At 40.6% G+C, this 16,594-nt stretch overlaps 2 protein-coding genes across 2 annotated transcripts in view; one reads left to right on the top strand and one right to left on the bottom strand.

The window, feature by feature from the left end:
- TFEC (transcription factor EC) overlaps positions 1-16,594 on the top strand; it is a 380,439-nt gene that overhangs the window by 309,732 nt on the left and 54,113 nt on the right. The window lies entirely within an intron of this gene.
- Positions 1-16,594, bottom strand: part of LOC310687920 (uncharacterized protein) — a 71,177-nt gene that overhangs the window by 12,379 nt on the left and 42,204 nt on the right. Inside the window, exons 7-10 of the mRNA XM_083463879.1 lie at positions 5,205-5,339; positions 3,067-3,155; positions 2,313-2,402; positions 11-129 (exon numbers count right to left, since the gene is read on the bottom strand). Coding sequence (XP_083320005.1) covers positions 2,318-2,402; positions 3,067-3,155; positions 5,205-5,339 — 309 coding nt within the window. The 3' untranslated portion in view covers positions 11-129; positions 2,313-2,317. The remainder of the gene's footprint in view (positions 1-10; positions 130-2,312; positions 2,403-3,066; positions 3,156-5,204; positions 5,340-16,594) is intronic.

Raw genomic sequence — 16,594 nt, 5'->3', positions numbered from 1 at the left:
GAAAAGATACCTGGATCTGAAAATGTGGCTGTGGATCTAGCAGGTAGTGGCTGCTCCTTGGAAAGTAGATCCATGATCAGGTGTCAAGTCCATGAGTAGTTGGGGGGCCCTGGTTCCCCGCTCTAAGATCTGCATGGGTGAAATTAATTTCTATCCAGTGTCTTATTTGGACACATATTGCAACATGCCTAGCAATTATCAGACTCCTGTAACTAACTTATTTTTTTGTTAATTTATTACCTGACCAGTCAAACCTATTTTCCATTCTAAGCAAAATTGTAACATTCCTTTAAGCTTTCTAGGGATTTACTTGGCACAGTTGACATTGCAGAGTGACTATTATATATAGTCGTGTGTGTGTGTGTGTGTGTGTGTGTGTGTGTGTGTTGTATTTCCATTTTCCTGACTTTGGGTATTCAGTGCTACACTAAGCAAAACCGCATTATCTGTATCACTCTCCTACTTACATTGTTGTTCCCAAAGGTTTACTTGTAACATTCACAGCACCATTTATTTTTCTCCTTTCCCCCCACTGTCATTTCTGTACAGATTTAATACAACAGAAACATGGCTTCCACTGAGAGCTACAGGTAGCGCCTTTCCAAAGTTCCCTATAATTGGTGTCTGCCATGCCAGCTGACAGCAAGTTATGTAAATCACAGCAAGGACCCTACAACCCCTAAAGGCATGAATATTTTTTTTTATTCAGTGCGGAGGATAACTACGGAATCTTAGTAATAGTACCCACCACCGAAGGGATCACCTTAGCCAAGCAAAGTTAACCTTTCCAAACTGGCCGTGTTCGGTTCTGCAGTTTAAACCCATCTTCTCTTAAAACATCCTTTTGATGGACAGTATATAGCTGGCATTATTTACAAGGGTGTTTTCCCTTTTATGCTTTTGGAAGAGTCACATGCTTCTGTGCACATTTATTCAAAGCAGTGAGAATTCTCACATCTTCGAAAAAGATTGTCTTGCAGCATCTAGCGAGCAGGACACGTGTTTACCTTTATCTGATCAAGGGCTTTCAGAAATCCCTCAGAGTCCTACACGTGGGCAGCCAAACCATGGAAACCAACGAAGTATAGGGCAGGGAGTTTCTTTAGTTTGTTTGGTGAATGAAAACAATGTCCTATATGGTTGAGTATGAGTATGTATTCAATAAATGTTTGCCTTTAAATAAAAAAATTCCCTGGGTGAACACTCTGATGTGCTGTGCATGCCTATGATGGCATATTTGTGGGAAGGTGGTAACTTGTTCTGTTCTGAAAACCTCTGATTCAAAGCAGTCTTTGACTTATTATCTGCAACTGACCCCTTTAACCAGCCTTTCGTACGTTATCAAACTTGGACGGTACAACAGCGTAAGAGAAGATCAGACTAGGCAATGCATTCAAACACGCTTAACAACTCCCCAGTAACTCCTTTTCCACAAAAAGGGACAACATGGAGCAGGAAAGTGTCAGAAGGATCCCTTTTCCACCAGCCACTTCTCTGCTCCCAACTGCTTCTCCCAGATGGGTTCCCAAGACTGTGATTTGTAATGAGAAGCAGTGGGGGGGGGGAGGCTTAGGCAACTCTTCTCTCTGCTTCTCTCCATTTCACATCATCTTTTCCATACCCACTTGTTCTGAAAACAGGTGTTTCTTAGACCTGTTTGTAATTTGACTCTTAGGGCTTGTCCACACCAGAGCAAAATGTGGAGTTTGCATTTGCCTGCCTCCCCAGTAACATGACATCATAGCTGTCAACTTTTCTCTTTTCTTGTGAGGAATCCTATTCGGAATAAGGGAATTTCCCTTTAAAAAAGGGAAATGTTGACAGCCATGTGACATGCTCCCCATCCCATTATTGTCCCAGATCCCCCTGCCTTAAAACATGGGGACTTTCGATCCCTAGGGGGTTGGACTCGATGGCCCTTGTGGTCTCTTCCAATTCTATGATTCTATGATTCTATGATTCTAGAAATCTGAATCGGGGCAGGGTGTGTGTGTTCTTATTTAAAGTGGGAAATGTCTGGGACAGCACTGGCCTGGATTTCACATTTTGTTCCAGTGTGGACAAGCCTTTACACTCAGCCCTACTGTACGCATGTCATGTGTGGATGTGCCTTGTAGAAAACAAGCAAGGGCTGTTCATTTGGGGCATGGGTTGGGTCAATAAAGGAGGTGTTAAGGGTTCCTTTGAACACGACAGCTATTGCATTTCTGCAAAGGTCCTTCCCCATGTCAATGATGACATTGATTTACACCTGACAAGCACTTAAGAGGCTTCTATTGATGTGCGACATTACCCTGCCTACATAACATTACCTAGGCTACCTCACTTTGCTCAGCTGTGAATCCAACAGCAGTGGGGAAGTCCAGCATGTATCCACACTTGTATTTGACAGACATTTTTCTCTGAAAGAAGAAGCAAAAAAGAGTGGTGCATTTATAACTAGAACTAGAAGATTATCCAGATATTGCAATGGCTAGTAAACTAGATTCTAGTGTACACGATTGTCATATTATGCTTTGCGATAAATCCAACTGCAAACAAAAGTCATCTGCCATGGGGGGTTTTTTCTGGACAAATGAGCATTCTAATTAGCATTAGCAAAACTAATTCACGAGAACACTCATGTGGCATTTATTTATATTCTTTTGTTTAAGATTAACTGTTTTCTTTCATTTAGTGCTCTGTAAGGAGCTACTTGAAAAGGTTGAAATGAAAACTCACCTTACCTCAGAATTACAGCCTAGAGATTTGACACTGGGAAGAGTGAAACATGTTCGGATGATAATGGACCTGCAGCTTATTTTTCAGATGTTAAAGTGGCTTAACAGTTCATTTATTTACCAGTGCTAAGACTTGTTTAAGGCTGCCAGAGAGCCACAGAAACACCTTTTAAAATCCATGAAAAGTATCATTATTTCTTCCTCACTGTCCAAAAATCAAGCTGCAATAGCACAGTTGCAAAATGTCTCTTGAGATTCCTAAACTAAGAATGTGTTGGGCCTGGAATATTCACTCCCTTTTGTCATTTGAGTCCAAAGGTAGTCGAGTGAATAATACATATTTTACCTCATTATCCAAGACTCCAAACTGAAGGTTAGATTTAGGCTAGTTCTGACTGAGCCGTAAGCCTTTTTCCAGGTTGAAGTCATTATTGTCTGGAAAAAGAAATATATTGGAGGAGGGGTAAAAGGAGAAACAAGTGTTATAAAAATTTGCATCACCTGAAGTTATGTCAAATGAGTTATGATATGGAATACTGTCTTTGACATGAAGCATCACATCTTGTAAAAAAAGGAGGGGGAGGGGAGGGAGGGGGGAATACCGAAAGGTTATATTCCAAAATTGTGGTATGGTTAACTTCATGGGTTGGAATTGTTTTTCTACCCTTTTATGACCTTTCAAATAAAAGGTAGCTATTGCACTTCTCTCTCTCTCTCTCTCTCTCTCTCTCTCTCTCTCTCTCTCTCACACACACACACACACACACACACACACACACGCACACTCAGAGAGAGAGAGATATTGGGCCTGTTCAAAACTTTTCACAGTTAATTAGTAATGCATGTATCAAAACACTCACCCTACCTCTGAGCCTTGGGGGATTGTCCTGTTCTACTGCAACTGATTTATTTTTTAAGGTTGTTTGGCACATCTCCACCAAAAATGCTTCCAAGAAACTTGAATCCAGCATCAGCTGGGAAAGATCAGCTTCACATGCTGACATACAGAGGCAGTTTTTGGAAGATGCGGGTCTCCAGTTTGACACATCAATGAAGACCAGTTTGCTTATTTGAGCCTGTATTATGCTAAATGCTGCTATTCAAGATTTTCAACCCTGTTAGAGAGGGTTGAACACAAATCCTTACCTGGTTACCTTGCTAAGCTTTTCCTAGGCTAGGTACACCCAAACGTTATGTCCTTTTGGTTTCTATTTTCATTGAAAAGGTAATGGGTGACATGTTTAATATATATATAAAAGCATCTGATCTAAAGCTTCAGTTTCTCACATTTTTGCCCTAGACCAACATTACCACAATAAGCACAGGCCATGCTGTTACTTGCAAAATGGGAACAAAATGGGATGCAGTGGAAATGCAAAAGGAGAAATATGAGTCACTCATGTGTTCTCTTTTAGTGTTTCAAGGATATAAATGTTTAGAATGGGATGCAAGAACTAGGCAGCACAAAGGAACCCAGAACGCTGTGTTAGTAAGGGGTTAGCAGCTGTATCAGCTGGCATAATATAGCCAGGGTTTTCACAGTGCTGTTGAGTAGTACAGAACTGTAGAGTGTAATTGGCTTTAGACTGAAAAAGCTACTTGGTCATGGCGTTTTGGCATTTTGGCCAACACAGAATTACATCTTTTGGCTCAATCCTGTGAGCGTAATATTTGGCAGTAACCTGTTATCGTAGGATTGGAGCTAGCAGGTAATACAGTGACATGAACATGTGCAACTTGAGCAGCATAGCTATGAGTTCCATTGTGTAACACTTTTGTTGTGTTACAGACCCTCCGGAGAGCAATAACCTGTTATCACAGGGGAAGCATGATAGAACAAACTAGAACAAAATAAACCCACCACTAATGCACTATCATTGCACCAAGATGCAGAACCTCCGAGTGTCCCTATTTTTCAGGGACAGTCCCAGATTTACAGAAGCCATCCTGGTTTCTGATTGGATCCCAGAATGTCCTGCTTTTGTCTCAACTACTGGCTACCAGCTCATGGCTATTCTTGAGCCACAGTGGTTTGGAAGTGGTCTTTAGGTGGTTTGGAATGAGGCAAAGAAGAAAATGGTGGTGATGGTGGTGGGAAATCAAATTACAGTGGTACCTCAGGCTACATACGCTTCAGGTTACAGACTCCGCTAACCCAGAAATAGTACCTCAGGTTGAGAACATTGCTTCAGGATGAGAACAGAAATTGTGCTCCGGTGGTGCGGCGGCAGAAGGAGGCCCCATTAGCTAAAGTGGTGCTTCAGGTTAAGAAGAGTTTTAAGTACTTAACCCGAGGTACCACTGTAATAGCACAAATTCAATTTGAAAGAGCAGAAAAATATTTAATAAAGCTTTCCCTGCAAAATAGTAGCAAAAATAGCCTCACACACAATTAAAAATAATAATAATATCAGGCTACGTGGCTGATATTTCTAAAAATATAAAGGAGAACCATTAGAGAGGGATCCTTCAAAGTGGGATCACCTTCACTTGCTGTGACTGCATTGCGGTGTATCCAGCACGCTGGCATATCCAGTTGGGAGTGGAGGGTTGGGATGAAGTCTTCTGAGGAAGCTCATCAGGCCTTGCTGAGGAAGCAGGATTGGGTCCTACATGTTTCTGCAGAAACATTAGTATTTGGAAGAGGAAAAATATGGGGGGGGGCAAAAAACCCACACACTGCATCAGGATAATGAAGCACTGACAAGACCATCAGATCTTTGATTAAAACAATACTTTCAGGTTTTATATTCCACTTGAAAATCTTGCCATTTAGTTATGCAACATTACTCAGTTTAACTGTCTCTTTATGTTCTTCTGTGATTGGATGCATATACTGAGAGGGCATTTCTAGCCCTCTGAGAGACGAAGGCTGCATTTTGTTAGGATAACAGACTTGTTATGTTCCATTCAGCTCAACACCATTGAGCTTCTGGATCTAGAATTGCCATCTGCTGCCAAGATTAATATACAGTCTTTTCTTTCTCAGTCTTTGGGTAGCATTTCACAATTTAAATGATCTCTCTGAAAGTTGGCTTCAGTTTACGAACTGCTAAGCCTACGGTAGAAATCTTATTTGAACGTGGGTGGGATGTCATCGAGCTATCATCTTGGAGGCTAGCTTTTCTCTCAAAATCCTTATCACTTGGAATATGGTGTGTTTGCTCATTTCAGAAACCTAGAAGGAGCATTTATGGAATATTTTGTTGTCAGTGGGGGCCTGCTGAAAGATGGTGAACAGATCAATCTGGCAGTAAAAGTCCTCAACCATAAACGTGGTCTAGGGATACCATATACTCAACAGGACTTTCTATTTTGAAAAAAACCCAAGAGACTTCTGTGATTCTTTTCTCTGGGGGTGGGAAGAATGCTCCCCCCCCCTTATTGATATTGTCTTCTACATGTTCCCTTTCACTCCTTTGAAACTATATGTAAAATTACTTTATATTCGGGTGTTGTTGTTTTTTAATTTATATTAGCCAGCACTTGGTACGAAAGTCTAAAGTTCATGCAAGTTTAACTATCAGGTAGGAAATACTAAGATGACAAGTATTCATGTATTCTTATGTCACCTGACACATAGCGATGAATGATAAAACCTGATGAATGATTCAGGTTTTAAATGGTAATTTCCATTCATCATTATAATGGACTTGCTAATTCATAAATCCGTGGTCAGCCAATTTTCTATTTTTTAAAAAAGGTTAAAAATAAAAGTAGAAGAGAAAAATGGGTTTGGATATGTGTGTGTCTTTTTCTTTGAGCAGCTTTGTTATGTACCAAAGTGTGTCTTGATACAGCAAGAAGCTGTATCACAACCGACCGGTGCTGTAGTTTTCTTCCACCAGTTGGGTGGAAAGGAAGGAGAAACGACAAGCAAAAGGTATAATGGAGAATACTTTTAGGAAACGATGCCTCCTGCAAAGCAACTTCTATGAGTAGCACAACACGCCCCCCAAACCTCACTTTTCATTAGCATATTTAGTCCGACATTATGGAACAACTATTGCTTCAAAATGGGGAAAGGAGTACGACAAGGCTGTATATTGTCTCCCTGCTTATTTAACTTATATGCAGAATTCATCATGCGAAAGGCTGGGCTGGATGAATCCCAAGCCGGAATTAAGATTTCCCGAAGAAAAATCAACAACCTCAGATATGCAGATGACACAACCTTGATGGCAGAAAGTGAGGAGGAATTAAAGAACCTTTTAATGAGGGTAAAAGAGGAGAGCACAAAATATGGTCTGAAGCTCAACATCAAAAAAACTAAGATCATGGCCACTGGCCCTATCACCTCCTGGCAAATAGAAGGGGGAGAAATGAAAGCAGTGAGAGATTTTACTTTCTTGGGCTCCATGATCACTGCAGATGGTGACAGCAGTCACGAAATTAAAAGATGCCTGCTTTTGGGGAGAAAAGCGACGACAAACCTAGACAGCATCTTAAAAAGCAGAGACATCACCTTGCCAGCAAACGGTCGTATAGTTAAAGCTATGGTTTTCCCAGTAGTGATGTATGGAAGTGAGAGCTGGATCATAAAGAAGGCTGATCACCGAAGAATTGATGCTTTTGAATTATGGTGCTGGAGGAGACTCTTGAGAGTCCCATGGGCTGCAAGAAGATCAAACCTACACATTCTGAAGGAAATCAGCCCTGAGTGCTCACTGGAAGGACAAATCCTGAAGCTGAGGCTCCAGTACTTTGGCCACCTCATGAGAAGAGAAGACTCTCTGGAAAAGACCCTGATGTTGGGAAAGATGGAGGGCGCAAGGAGAAGGGGACAACAGAGGACGAGATGGTTGGACAGTGTTCTCGAAGCTACCAACTTGAGTTTGACAAAACTGCAGGAGGCAGTAGAAGACAGGAGTGCCTGGCGTGCTCTGGCCCATGGGGTCATGAAGAGTCAGACATGACTAAACAACACCAAAAGTCCTACATAAAATATGAAGATGGTAACTATCTGCCGTCTGCCTGCCTGCCACATTTGAATCTTATTGGCTGAGCTGCTGTGATATCACCAAATGTTCACAAATGTTTTGCCTGCTATGGGGAAGGTGTGATCAACACAGTACTGGCAAGCAGTGGAAAAAATGAGCATCCAAGGACAAAAACATCTCAATGGGTTGTGTGTCTACACACCAGTATGTAGGCCTCATCCTATGAGCTGTTATTAAGTTTTATCTGGATGCCAAAGTCCATGGCCTTCTGGTCTGGACATACTCTAATTCAGACGGAAGTCGCCTATTCCCACATACCCAGGAATAAGCCCTATTGAAAGCAATAGGATTTACTTCTGAGTAGACATGGCTAGAATTGCACAGTCATTAAAATGTCAAATCAAATATATATCATTATCTTTCTTAGCTAGCATAATGTAATACTGAAAGAAAAACATGCCTTACTTCAATTTTTTTTTAAAAAAACCCAACCTACCTTAAACAAACCTTGCATATAGAAAAAAGAAAAATGAAGCTTTACTTAAAGTCCTAATTTGCAGTGTGTTAAAACATAAAGCAATTTATAGAGTAAGAAGGAACAGCTTTTTTTTTCTTTGGCTATTCTATTAAAATACTATGTTCACTCTGAGTGAAAGTTTAATAATTTTAATGCTGAATTTTACTAAGAGAATATAGCAAGGCTTCATCTATTTGCATAACTTTTGTTCCTGTTTTTTTTTTTTAAACCAAAGGCTTGGAACATGAAATATAAAAATGTCATGATTAACAAGGATCACTGTATTTTTATATATTTTTTGTTTTCCTGGGGATACTAAGCATAAAAAATGGGTCAGCTATCAGGTCATTTGCAAAGGGGAATTAAATTGGAACAGAATGAATCAAAATGCTTTGTTCAGCCAACTACATAATCAAAGGATAAAGATTCCAACCGAACAATTTAGTATCCAACTTCCCTAAGTAACCTTTTTTGTTATAAATCACAATATTTCACTTCAGAGTTAGCTAAAGTTAGTTTTAGATTTTGGGATGAAGCACAATGGGACAGAGTTTTTGCAGATCGCTGGGGGCCTGTGTGTTTTGTAAGGTCACACATTTAGGGGTATGGTGACATCATGACAGAAGCCCAGGAGAGGGCCACCAAGTCAGTGGAACATTGAAAAATGCGTCCTGATCACAATTTCCCTGCTACTGGTTATTACTATAAAAGTACATTTAAAAGAATCAAAATACAAAGTGTTCCCCAGTTCACCAGTACTTTGATGTTTTGTAAGATTCAGTATCTTAGAGCTTCTCTGTTGTAGAATGAAAGTATTTTAGATTTTTTAGACGTACAGCTTGACTTCAAGGTGGCATAGCTGTTTTTGAATAGTGGGCTCATAACAATGAAATTAACTCCTCTGATCATGTATGCAAAAAGAGAGAGAGAGAAAAAAATTCAAACCTGGGTGCCTAAGGTTAAGCACTTGAATAGGTATGTACAGGATATGGCCTTTGGGACTTGGAACAGTGGCCAGATTTTCAAAGAAGCAGAGCAGCTGCAGTTCCCATGAATTTACTGTAGAACTTAAAATCAATGGAAGCAGTGGGTAACCATCCTATTTATTTCCACCACAGGAAACATTCCTTTTATATCCTATAATGGGTAAAATGTGTGGTTTTGTACATTAGTCTGCACTTTTAAAGCCTGATGCAGCCATCTTGAAGTTAAATTCAGAAAAATACACTGTTTTGAAAGTCTGAACGAAAAACTCCAGGCCATACCTGACTCAGGTGGCGTTGGACAGGGCTGATGGACTGCTGCAAAGCATTTCGGCCATTGCTGAAATTGCTCTTTCAGCTGCTTTTAGACTGGACTGGAAGAAGAAGAAGTCCAGCGCATCTTTTATTTCCCTCTTTATTTCAGGCAAGACATAGATTTTTTTTATTTCCCTTTTTATTTCATGCAAGACATCGAAGGCATTCAAATATTATGCCCTCCACACACAGCGGTTTCCTGAATTTTCCCCACCTCATTTATATTTTAGGAAGAACCACACATAAAGGGCAAGGCTTGAAATCAGCAGGTCCATTTTTATTTGACATGGGATATCTCCCGAACTATATATCAAAGATGCTACAGAAAGGGATTTTCATATTTCAGGTCAGGAGAGATCTACCATTCAAATAAAGGTGATTTTTCTCCAGGTCTGGGCACTCACTCGTCCACGTGGCAAGTGGAAAAAGGAAGGGAATAAGGTGAGAGAGCACAAGCTCCAAAGGCTGCTCCCAATTCTACCCAAGAGGCTACCCATAGCCTAGTATTGCAATCACTTTATTCAAGGTGATGAGAGGAAACTTTTACCTCTGTGGACATTTTAGTAGAAACACCAAACACTTGAACACCATTCTCCAGCTGCTTTCAGATTTCTTTATTATAGAACTTTGTTAGAGGGAAAGATTTGTTCCATGGTCAACCTCCTACCACCGTTCCCCAAGCAGATTAGGCAGGCAACTATGGGGAATTTGCAATGAGGAAAGTATTGGTCCACAAGATGGCAGTTTCCAAACTCCCATGACACCAAAAATAAAAATAAACCAAAATTTAAAGGTACCAGTACAAAAAAACCCCTACCTATTTGCCTGTAATTTGGCAGACTTTGTCCACTCTGGAGGGGCAAATATTGCCTGCAAGTTTCATGTACTTATGTCAAAAATAAAAGCGTCATAGCTACTTATCTCAACAGCGAAGGGGAAAGGCAAACCACCTCTCAGTCTCTCCAAAGTGGACTTGAGCTGAATGGGACTGATTCAGAAGCACTTTGGAGAGAAGCACAAGGTTTCTGAAGTGCCAACTCAGGATTTGAACCAAGTCTTATAGCTGGTGCACACCCTGAGTTGATACAAAGTCAATTCCAAATCAAGTCAAGGAAAGTTGTCCATTTCTAAACACAGCCAAGTGGTGGACAGACCGGCTATCTTTACCCACAATAGCTGCTTATAAATATCATGAGTTTCCATGGTTTATCTGGATAAATACACAAAGAGGCCTTACATAAAGCAAAAGGAACTGGCATATTTTCCTAAAGCTGGAAATATGCTTTTCTATTATTGTATGCAGATATAGAATAATACACTCTGCATATATGCTACATTACTGTGAGAGAGTTACTGAGGTTAAAGTTAAAGTGCTAATTACTTTTTGAGAAAGGCACGAGTGACAAAAACATTAAAAAGAGAGAGGAATGTATGGCTAGTTGTATTAAATAAAATGTTATAAAATAGGGGAGGTTGGTGGGTTTTTGTTTGCCTTATTTAATGGCTTACGTTCTTGGAGCTCAGCACAGGATTTTCCGGTCTCTACTCAACAGAAGAATATTCTCTATTTTAAAGAAGAGGGCTGGTAGCTGTAGAGCCAATTCAAACTCCTACTTCCTCCTCTAGAAGAAAGACCAATGAATGTTTAACTTCTCTGGTTTAAATTCTTTATTAAAAAGCAAGAGTTTGCATTGGCAGAGAAACTGCTGTTGCAAGCTGCTAGCGCGTCAACATCACAGGTTTGATGTATTTTTTAAAGACCTTGATAGATTGCCAGGCACTGCACAGGAGAGAGGGGATGGGGGAAGCTGTTATAGAGTCAGTATTTGTTGCCTTCATTGACTTAGGTAAGCAAATAAATATGAACTGATCCTCAAAGCAAGGTGAGACAGAGACAACAAGCTGATGCTGCCCTGGGTGGGTCATCCCAAAAAAGCAGTGACATGCAACAGGAAACCACAGTTATTTGGAGTGGTATGACTAGCATGATTCTGAAGAAAATGGGCCCCATAACTTTAACAGAAAGCTCTGCTCCTTCTGCTCACAAGCGAAATAATTGTGTGCAGTTAATATACCACTTAGCTAGCTCTCTTAAAAATTATAGCACCAGGGCCCTGAAGTCACAATATGGCATTTCAACTATACGTACTGAGTTTTCACATTTAATATCTCAGCCATGTTGGGTTCTTTACACCTAAAAGTTGGCGGACACAGCTGCCTATCCAGAATTTATTTATTTTTTGATTGCTTAAAAGTACTAATGGTGTGGCCAACAACTGGTTCTAAGGTGGCTTAAATTCTACAAGCTCGTTTTATTTTTAAATTAAATAAACAGTTCAATTGCCCCTTTTCGTTTATTCTCATAGCCTATTGATCTTAATAGTCTGAGACAAAAGAAAAATTTGAATGGCCATAGAGGTTTCCCCCCCCCATTCATAACGGGATACCGATTTATTTGGGGATGAAATAATATCTGCTGCTGCAGCTTGCAATCTGCAAGCAGTGCCAGTTTCCAAATCGGAATAGGAAGTCTGTGCCACACTAGATCTTTGGGAAGTATTTGTCTTGGATACCAAAAATGTATTGAGGCCTGTGAAAGTTGCAGTTGACCTTAAGCATAAATGTGGAGTCTTGTCTGGAAGACCACTTCAGCCCAATGAAGGATGCAAATATTGGAATGAGACTTATTCCAGACACAGGGTCTGCCACTAGCACCATGAAAGAGTTTGTCATCTTATCTGAATGGCCGTCATGGGACAGTTCTTGAAGAAGTCTTAAATATTAAGAACCATGAGAAAAGAGAGCAGGGACATTGAACTTTTCCATCAACAGTTCATGACTCACACAGCAGACTGAGGTCACCAGGGCTGGAACTAGACACATCAAAGAAGTGTTTCAGATTAAAGCAGGGGTCAGCAAACTTTTTCAGCAGGGGGCCGGTCCACTGTCCCTCAGACCTTGTGGGGGCTGGACTATATATTTTTTTTTGGGGGGGGGGACAAATTCCTATGCTCCACAAATAACCCAGAGATGCATTTTAAATAAAAGGACACATTCTACTCATGTGAAAACACGCTGATTCCCGGGATTGTCCATGGGCTGGATTAAGAAGGCGATTGGGCTGGATCCGGCCCCTGGGCCTTAGTTTGCCTACCCACAATTTAAAGCATTGTAAATTTAAACAGGGAAAACAGGTAGAGAAAAACGGTACTCCATGTCTCCATCTGGTGGCACATGTTATATCGCACATACAACACGTATAAATCTCTTTTTCTTTACCAGTCTAGCTGAGTCCCAGTATTTCTATTCCAGTTATAATCACTGGTTCTGAGTTTGCATCTAGACCTATAAATTAGAACATGCAAATTGTATGCACATTGGTATCCTATTTTGCTTTGTTTTTGGTGAAGTGTTTCACATTTTGGCGATACATAACTCGTCTGAGGACATCTGTGGATGAGGGGTAGGAGACTGAACTGTGTGCGTTTCCCAAACTTAAGTGAGAGGAGTTGAGTACTTCCCTGTGGTTTTCGTTTCGTCTCTTGCCCTGTGTGGCAAAGAGGCCAGACCAAATGCTTTGAAGTCCCAACAAGCAGCTGACTGACCAAGTGTCAAAGTGTCACATCGCCTGAGGTAATCGTTATGTCAGATGACTGTTAGGTGGCTGGCTTCTCCGCTACCTCTTCCAGTGAGCAGATAAGGAAAATAACATGTTTTTAAAAAAACTTGCTGCCATGCCAGGATCAGGAGGAGGAGCTTCAGCCTCAACTAAATTGCTCTCTCCAGCAACTGACATAATTTGAATATCCCGAAGGCATAAAGTTGGAAATCAAAATTTAAGCCTCGGGACAGGTGAATTCTTGAAGAAATCTCCAGCACATTTTTTCCTACAACCAGGGTTTTTTTTTATAGTGCTCTCAAGAGAATAAAAGAAATAAAGTCATTAAGATTAATCTACACTGAACTTCTTCTGCTAAGCCACAGAGTGTCAGTCTTGCTGTTCAACTTGTCCAGCTTCTGTGTTTTTCTAAGTGGCCAGAAAAGAACTTGTCTTTTTGGACAAACACATCTCCCCCTGCAGAACTGAACCCCCCCCCCAAAAAAAAACTTGAAAGCCTGACAAATTTTCAGGTTTGAAAAGTCAGGTTTCAATGTGATTTGCCTCCGATTAGCATTATTAACCAATGGATTCTATTCTAAAATATACTAACTTGCACTGAAAGATGTCCATTAAGATACTGTCAAATGCTGTTGCCATTGCATGTCTGCTGTTAGATGCAGCCAAGTACAGTGGTACCTCGGGTTACGAACTGAATTCGTTCCGGAGGTCCGTTCTTAAGCTGAAACCGTTCTTATCCTGAGGCGCGCTTTCGCTAATGGGGCCTCCCGCTGCGCATGCGCCTCTGGCACGCAATTTCCATTTGCATCCTGGGGCAAAGTTCGCAACCAGGAGCAGCTACTTCCGGATTAGCGGAGCTCGTAACCTGAAGCGTTCGTAACCAGAGGTACGACTGTATGCACTGTTCTCTGGCTGATACTGACCAGTGTCAAACTACTGCATGCCTAATACCTTCAAATGAGAACTGCTTGATATAAGATACTCTCCAATGCTGTCTGTTACTGCATTCAGCAGTTGAGTCTGATCAAGCATCTATTGCTGCGTCTCAGATATTGTCAAAATGGACAGCTACTTCACAACTGCTCTAAAAGATCATTAGTTATTTCTTTTTAACATTTGATACCCAACCAGCTTCCAAAACGGCCACTTCCAAAACGCAACGAACACAAAGCCACTAAACACGTATACAGTTCAACCTGCAGTTAACAAAACCAGCTCAAATTGAGGAGTCTAAAGAAAAAAGATTTAAAAGATCTTCAAAAGAATAGGAGGGAGCTGGCCATATGAAACTCCATAGACAATGTCCTCAAGGAAATTGCTATCTCCAGCAACTAACTCCACTGGAAATCAAAATCATTGGCCACTGCGGAACTCCATGTCCAAGTAGCCTTTTGAACACAAAGTGGGGCTCCCCTAGTGATGTTAAGGTCTGAGAGATTATGGTGGAAGGGTTTATGAGATTATGGTCAAGAACTTTTAGGGCTTTCGAAAGACTGAAATAAGCACTTTGAATTGAGTCGGGGGGACGACTAGTATTCTGCATTGCATTTTTAAGAATTAGCGTTAAAATTCTGTTACTGCCTGATGCAGTAAAATGTTGGTTGCTACTACAGTTCTGGTGAAGGAATCAAATGCTATTGATTACAATGAATAGGGTATCTATCTTTTGAATATTTGCACAACCACAGAATCGTTGACAAATGCTCACCATCAAAATTTGCAGGGGATTTTTTATGTGTGTGATTATTAACACCAAACAAGCTGTCAGAATTGCTCCCAGATTGCCCCCAATGTGACAAATGCAATAACATTTGCTTGACTCCATCATAATTCTCTTGGCATTTAAAAATGTTGCCCATTCCATTGAGCTGAAAGGGAAATCCAAATGGGTGAGAAAGGCATGTTGTGTATACATCTCTCCGCCCATGCCTACGTAATTTTATCAGGGCAATTTTAACCACTAGCAAAAAGCAGAAAACATTCAGTAATGGAATTTCAATGCTGTAACAACAGCTTTCTAGTCATTTTGTTTCTCTGATAACGCAAGTTCAACCTTAAGCTCTGGGACTTCCTCTAATTTTTCCATCTTAGGTTTAAGGCGACACATTCCCCAAAATGCAAATATGGCGCTCAAAATATTATGCAGTAGCTTTGAAGAACTGTAGCAGGTCTATTGAAATATATATAGAGAGAGAGATTCCCACATTTATGATAAAAGGGGCTTTGTTTGAGCTGGCAAAATGCACGTCTGACTTTATGACAGACCCAAGTAATTCAGAAATGCATGTACATGTGTGCTGTCAACTAATCTACCAACTGCCTCTAATCCACTGATATGCATTGATCTGGCAGAGCCAATATGTAGACAACGAAAGCTTGCATAAGCAAGGGACAACTCACTATGTGAACCAAGTTCTGTACTGTAAATGCAATGGAGTCCCACTAAGTCTTGTACCAAAACTAAGATGTGCACCTGGAAATGCACGGATCCTGAGACTGGGGGGGGGGGGGGATGACACGTGGAATGTCCAGAACTCCTTCAGAAAGCTTAATCTTTGTTTGGCAATCCTGCAATTTTGTCTGGAACACAACCAGTTAGCTTGAGAGCTTTGCAAATTCGCACTGTGGGCTTGTTCGCCAGAATCAAAATCTCTGAGAAAAGGCTTATTGAGGATTTGGGTTTACTACTAGATGTGCAATCAGTGCATTCCATTCCTGCATGCCTTTGCCAGTGGTGGCAGCAGTCGATATCAGAAATTCGTCCAGCCAGGAAAGAGTGTAGGTGTGCATCCACTCAGCTGCGGTTTGCCATTATGTAAATACAGAACTGAAGAAGGGGCACTTGACTTTGGCAGCATTTTGAAAAAGCAAAAAAAGATATCAAAAAATCCACCTATTTAATAACAATTGCACGCTAAATCTTATTTCATGCGGTACTACAAGATGAAGATATTATCCCAAAATGAAAAGTACACATGAACACAACAGCTTGTTCCATTTTCAGGGCTAACCGTTTAGCCGTAACATTTGTGCATTAGCTAAATAACATCTCAAGGGGAGCTGGAGATACAACCTTGATGTCTACTGATTGTACACGTGTGAGTTTGCGCTCTCAAAGGATGGTCCTTAAAGCACTCCCTGCTGGAAGCTTTTGTGCATATTGTAAAAAGACCGTTGCTAAGTGCCAATTGAGCCAGTACTGTATACTTGCCATTTTTAAAAAGATTTCATACCACTTGATTATGTTAAATAGGAATGTTTGAAATTTAGACTGAATTACATCAAAATGCCACTGTAGCAGCTATTCTTTCCCATAACTAATCTCAATCCCTTCTGGTGGGTGGTTTTTATGTGTAACAGTGACAGGATATATTACTGGAGCTGTTTAGAGAGCCCTGGTATAAAGAAATCCTAAAGACATACAAGAGCAGAACACAAGTGTGTGATATATTAATAGGAAAAATGAGTATTTTAAGGTCAGCGGCATTTCCTATGCAGCT

Source organism: Podarcis liolepis (genome assembly GCF_965112155.1).
Source record: "Podarcis liolepis genome assembly, chromosome: 10".
NCBI classification, from domain to species: domain Eukaryota; kingdom Metazoa; phylum Chordata; class Lepidosauria; order Squamata; family Lacertidae; genus Podarcis; species Podarcis liolepis.
This window is presented reverse-complemented; position numbering and strand designations above follow the sequence as displayed.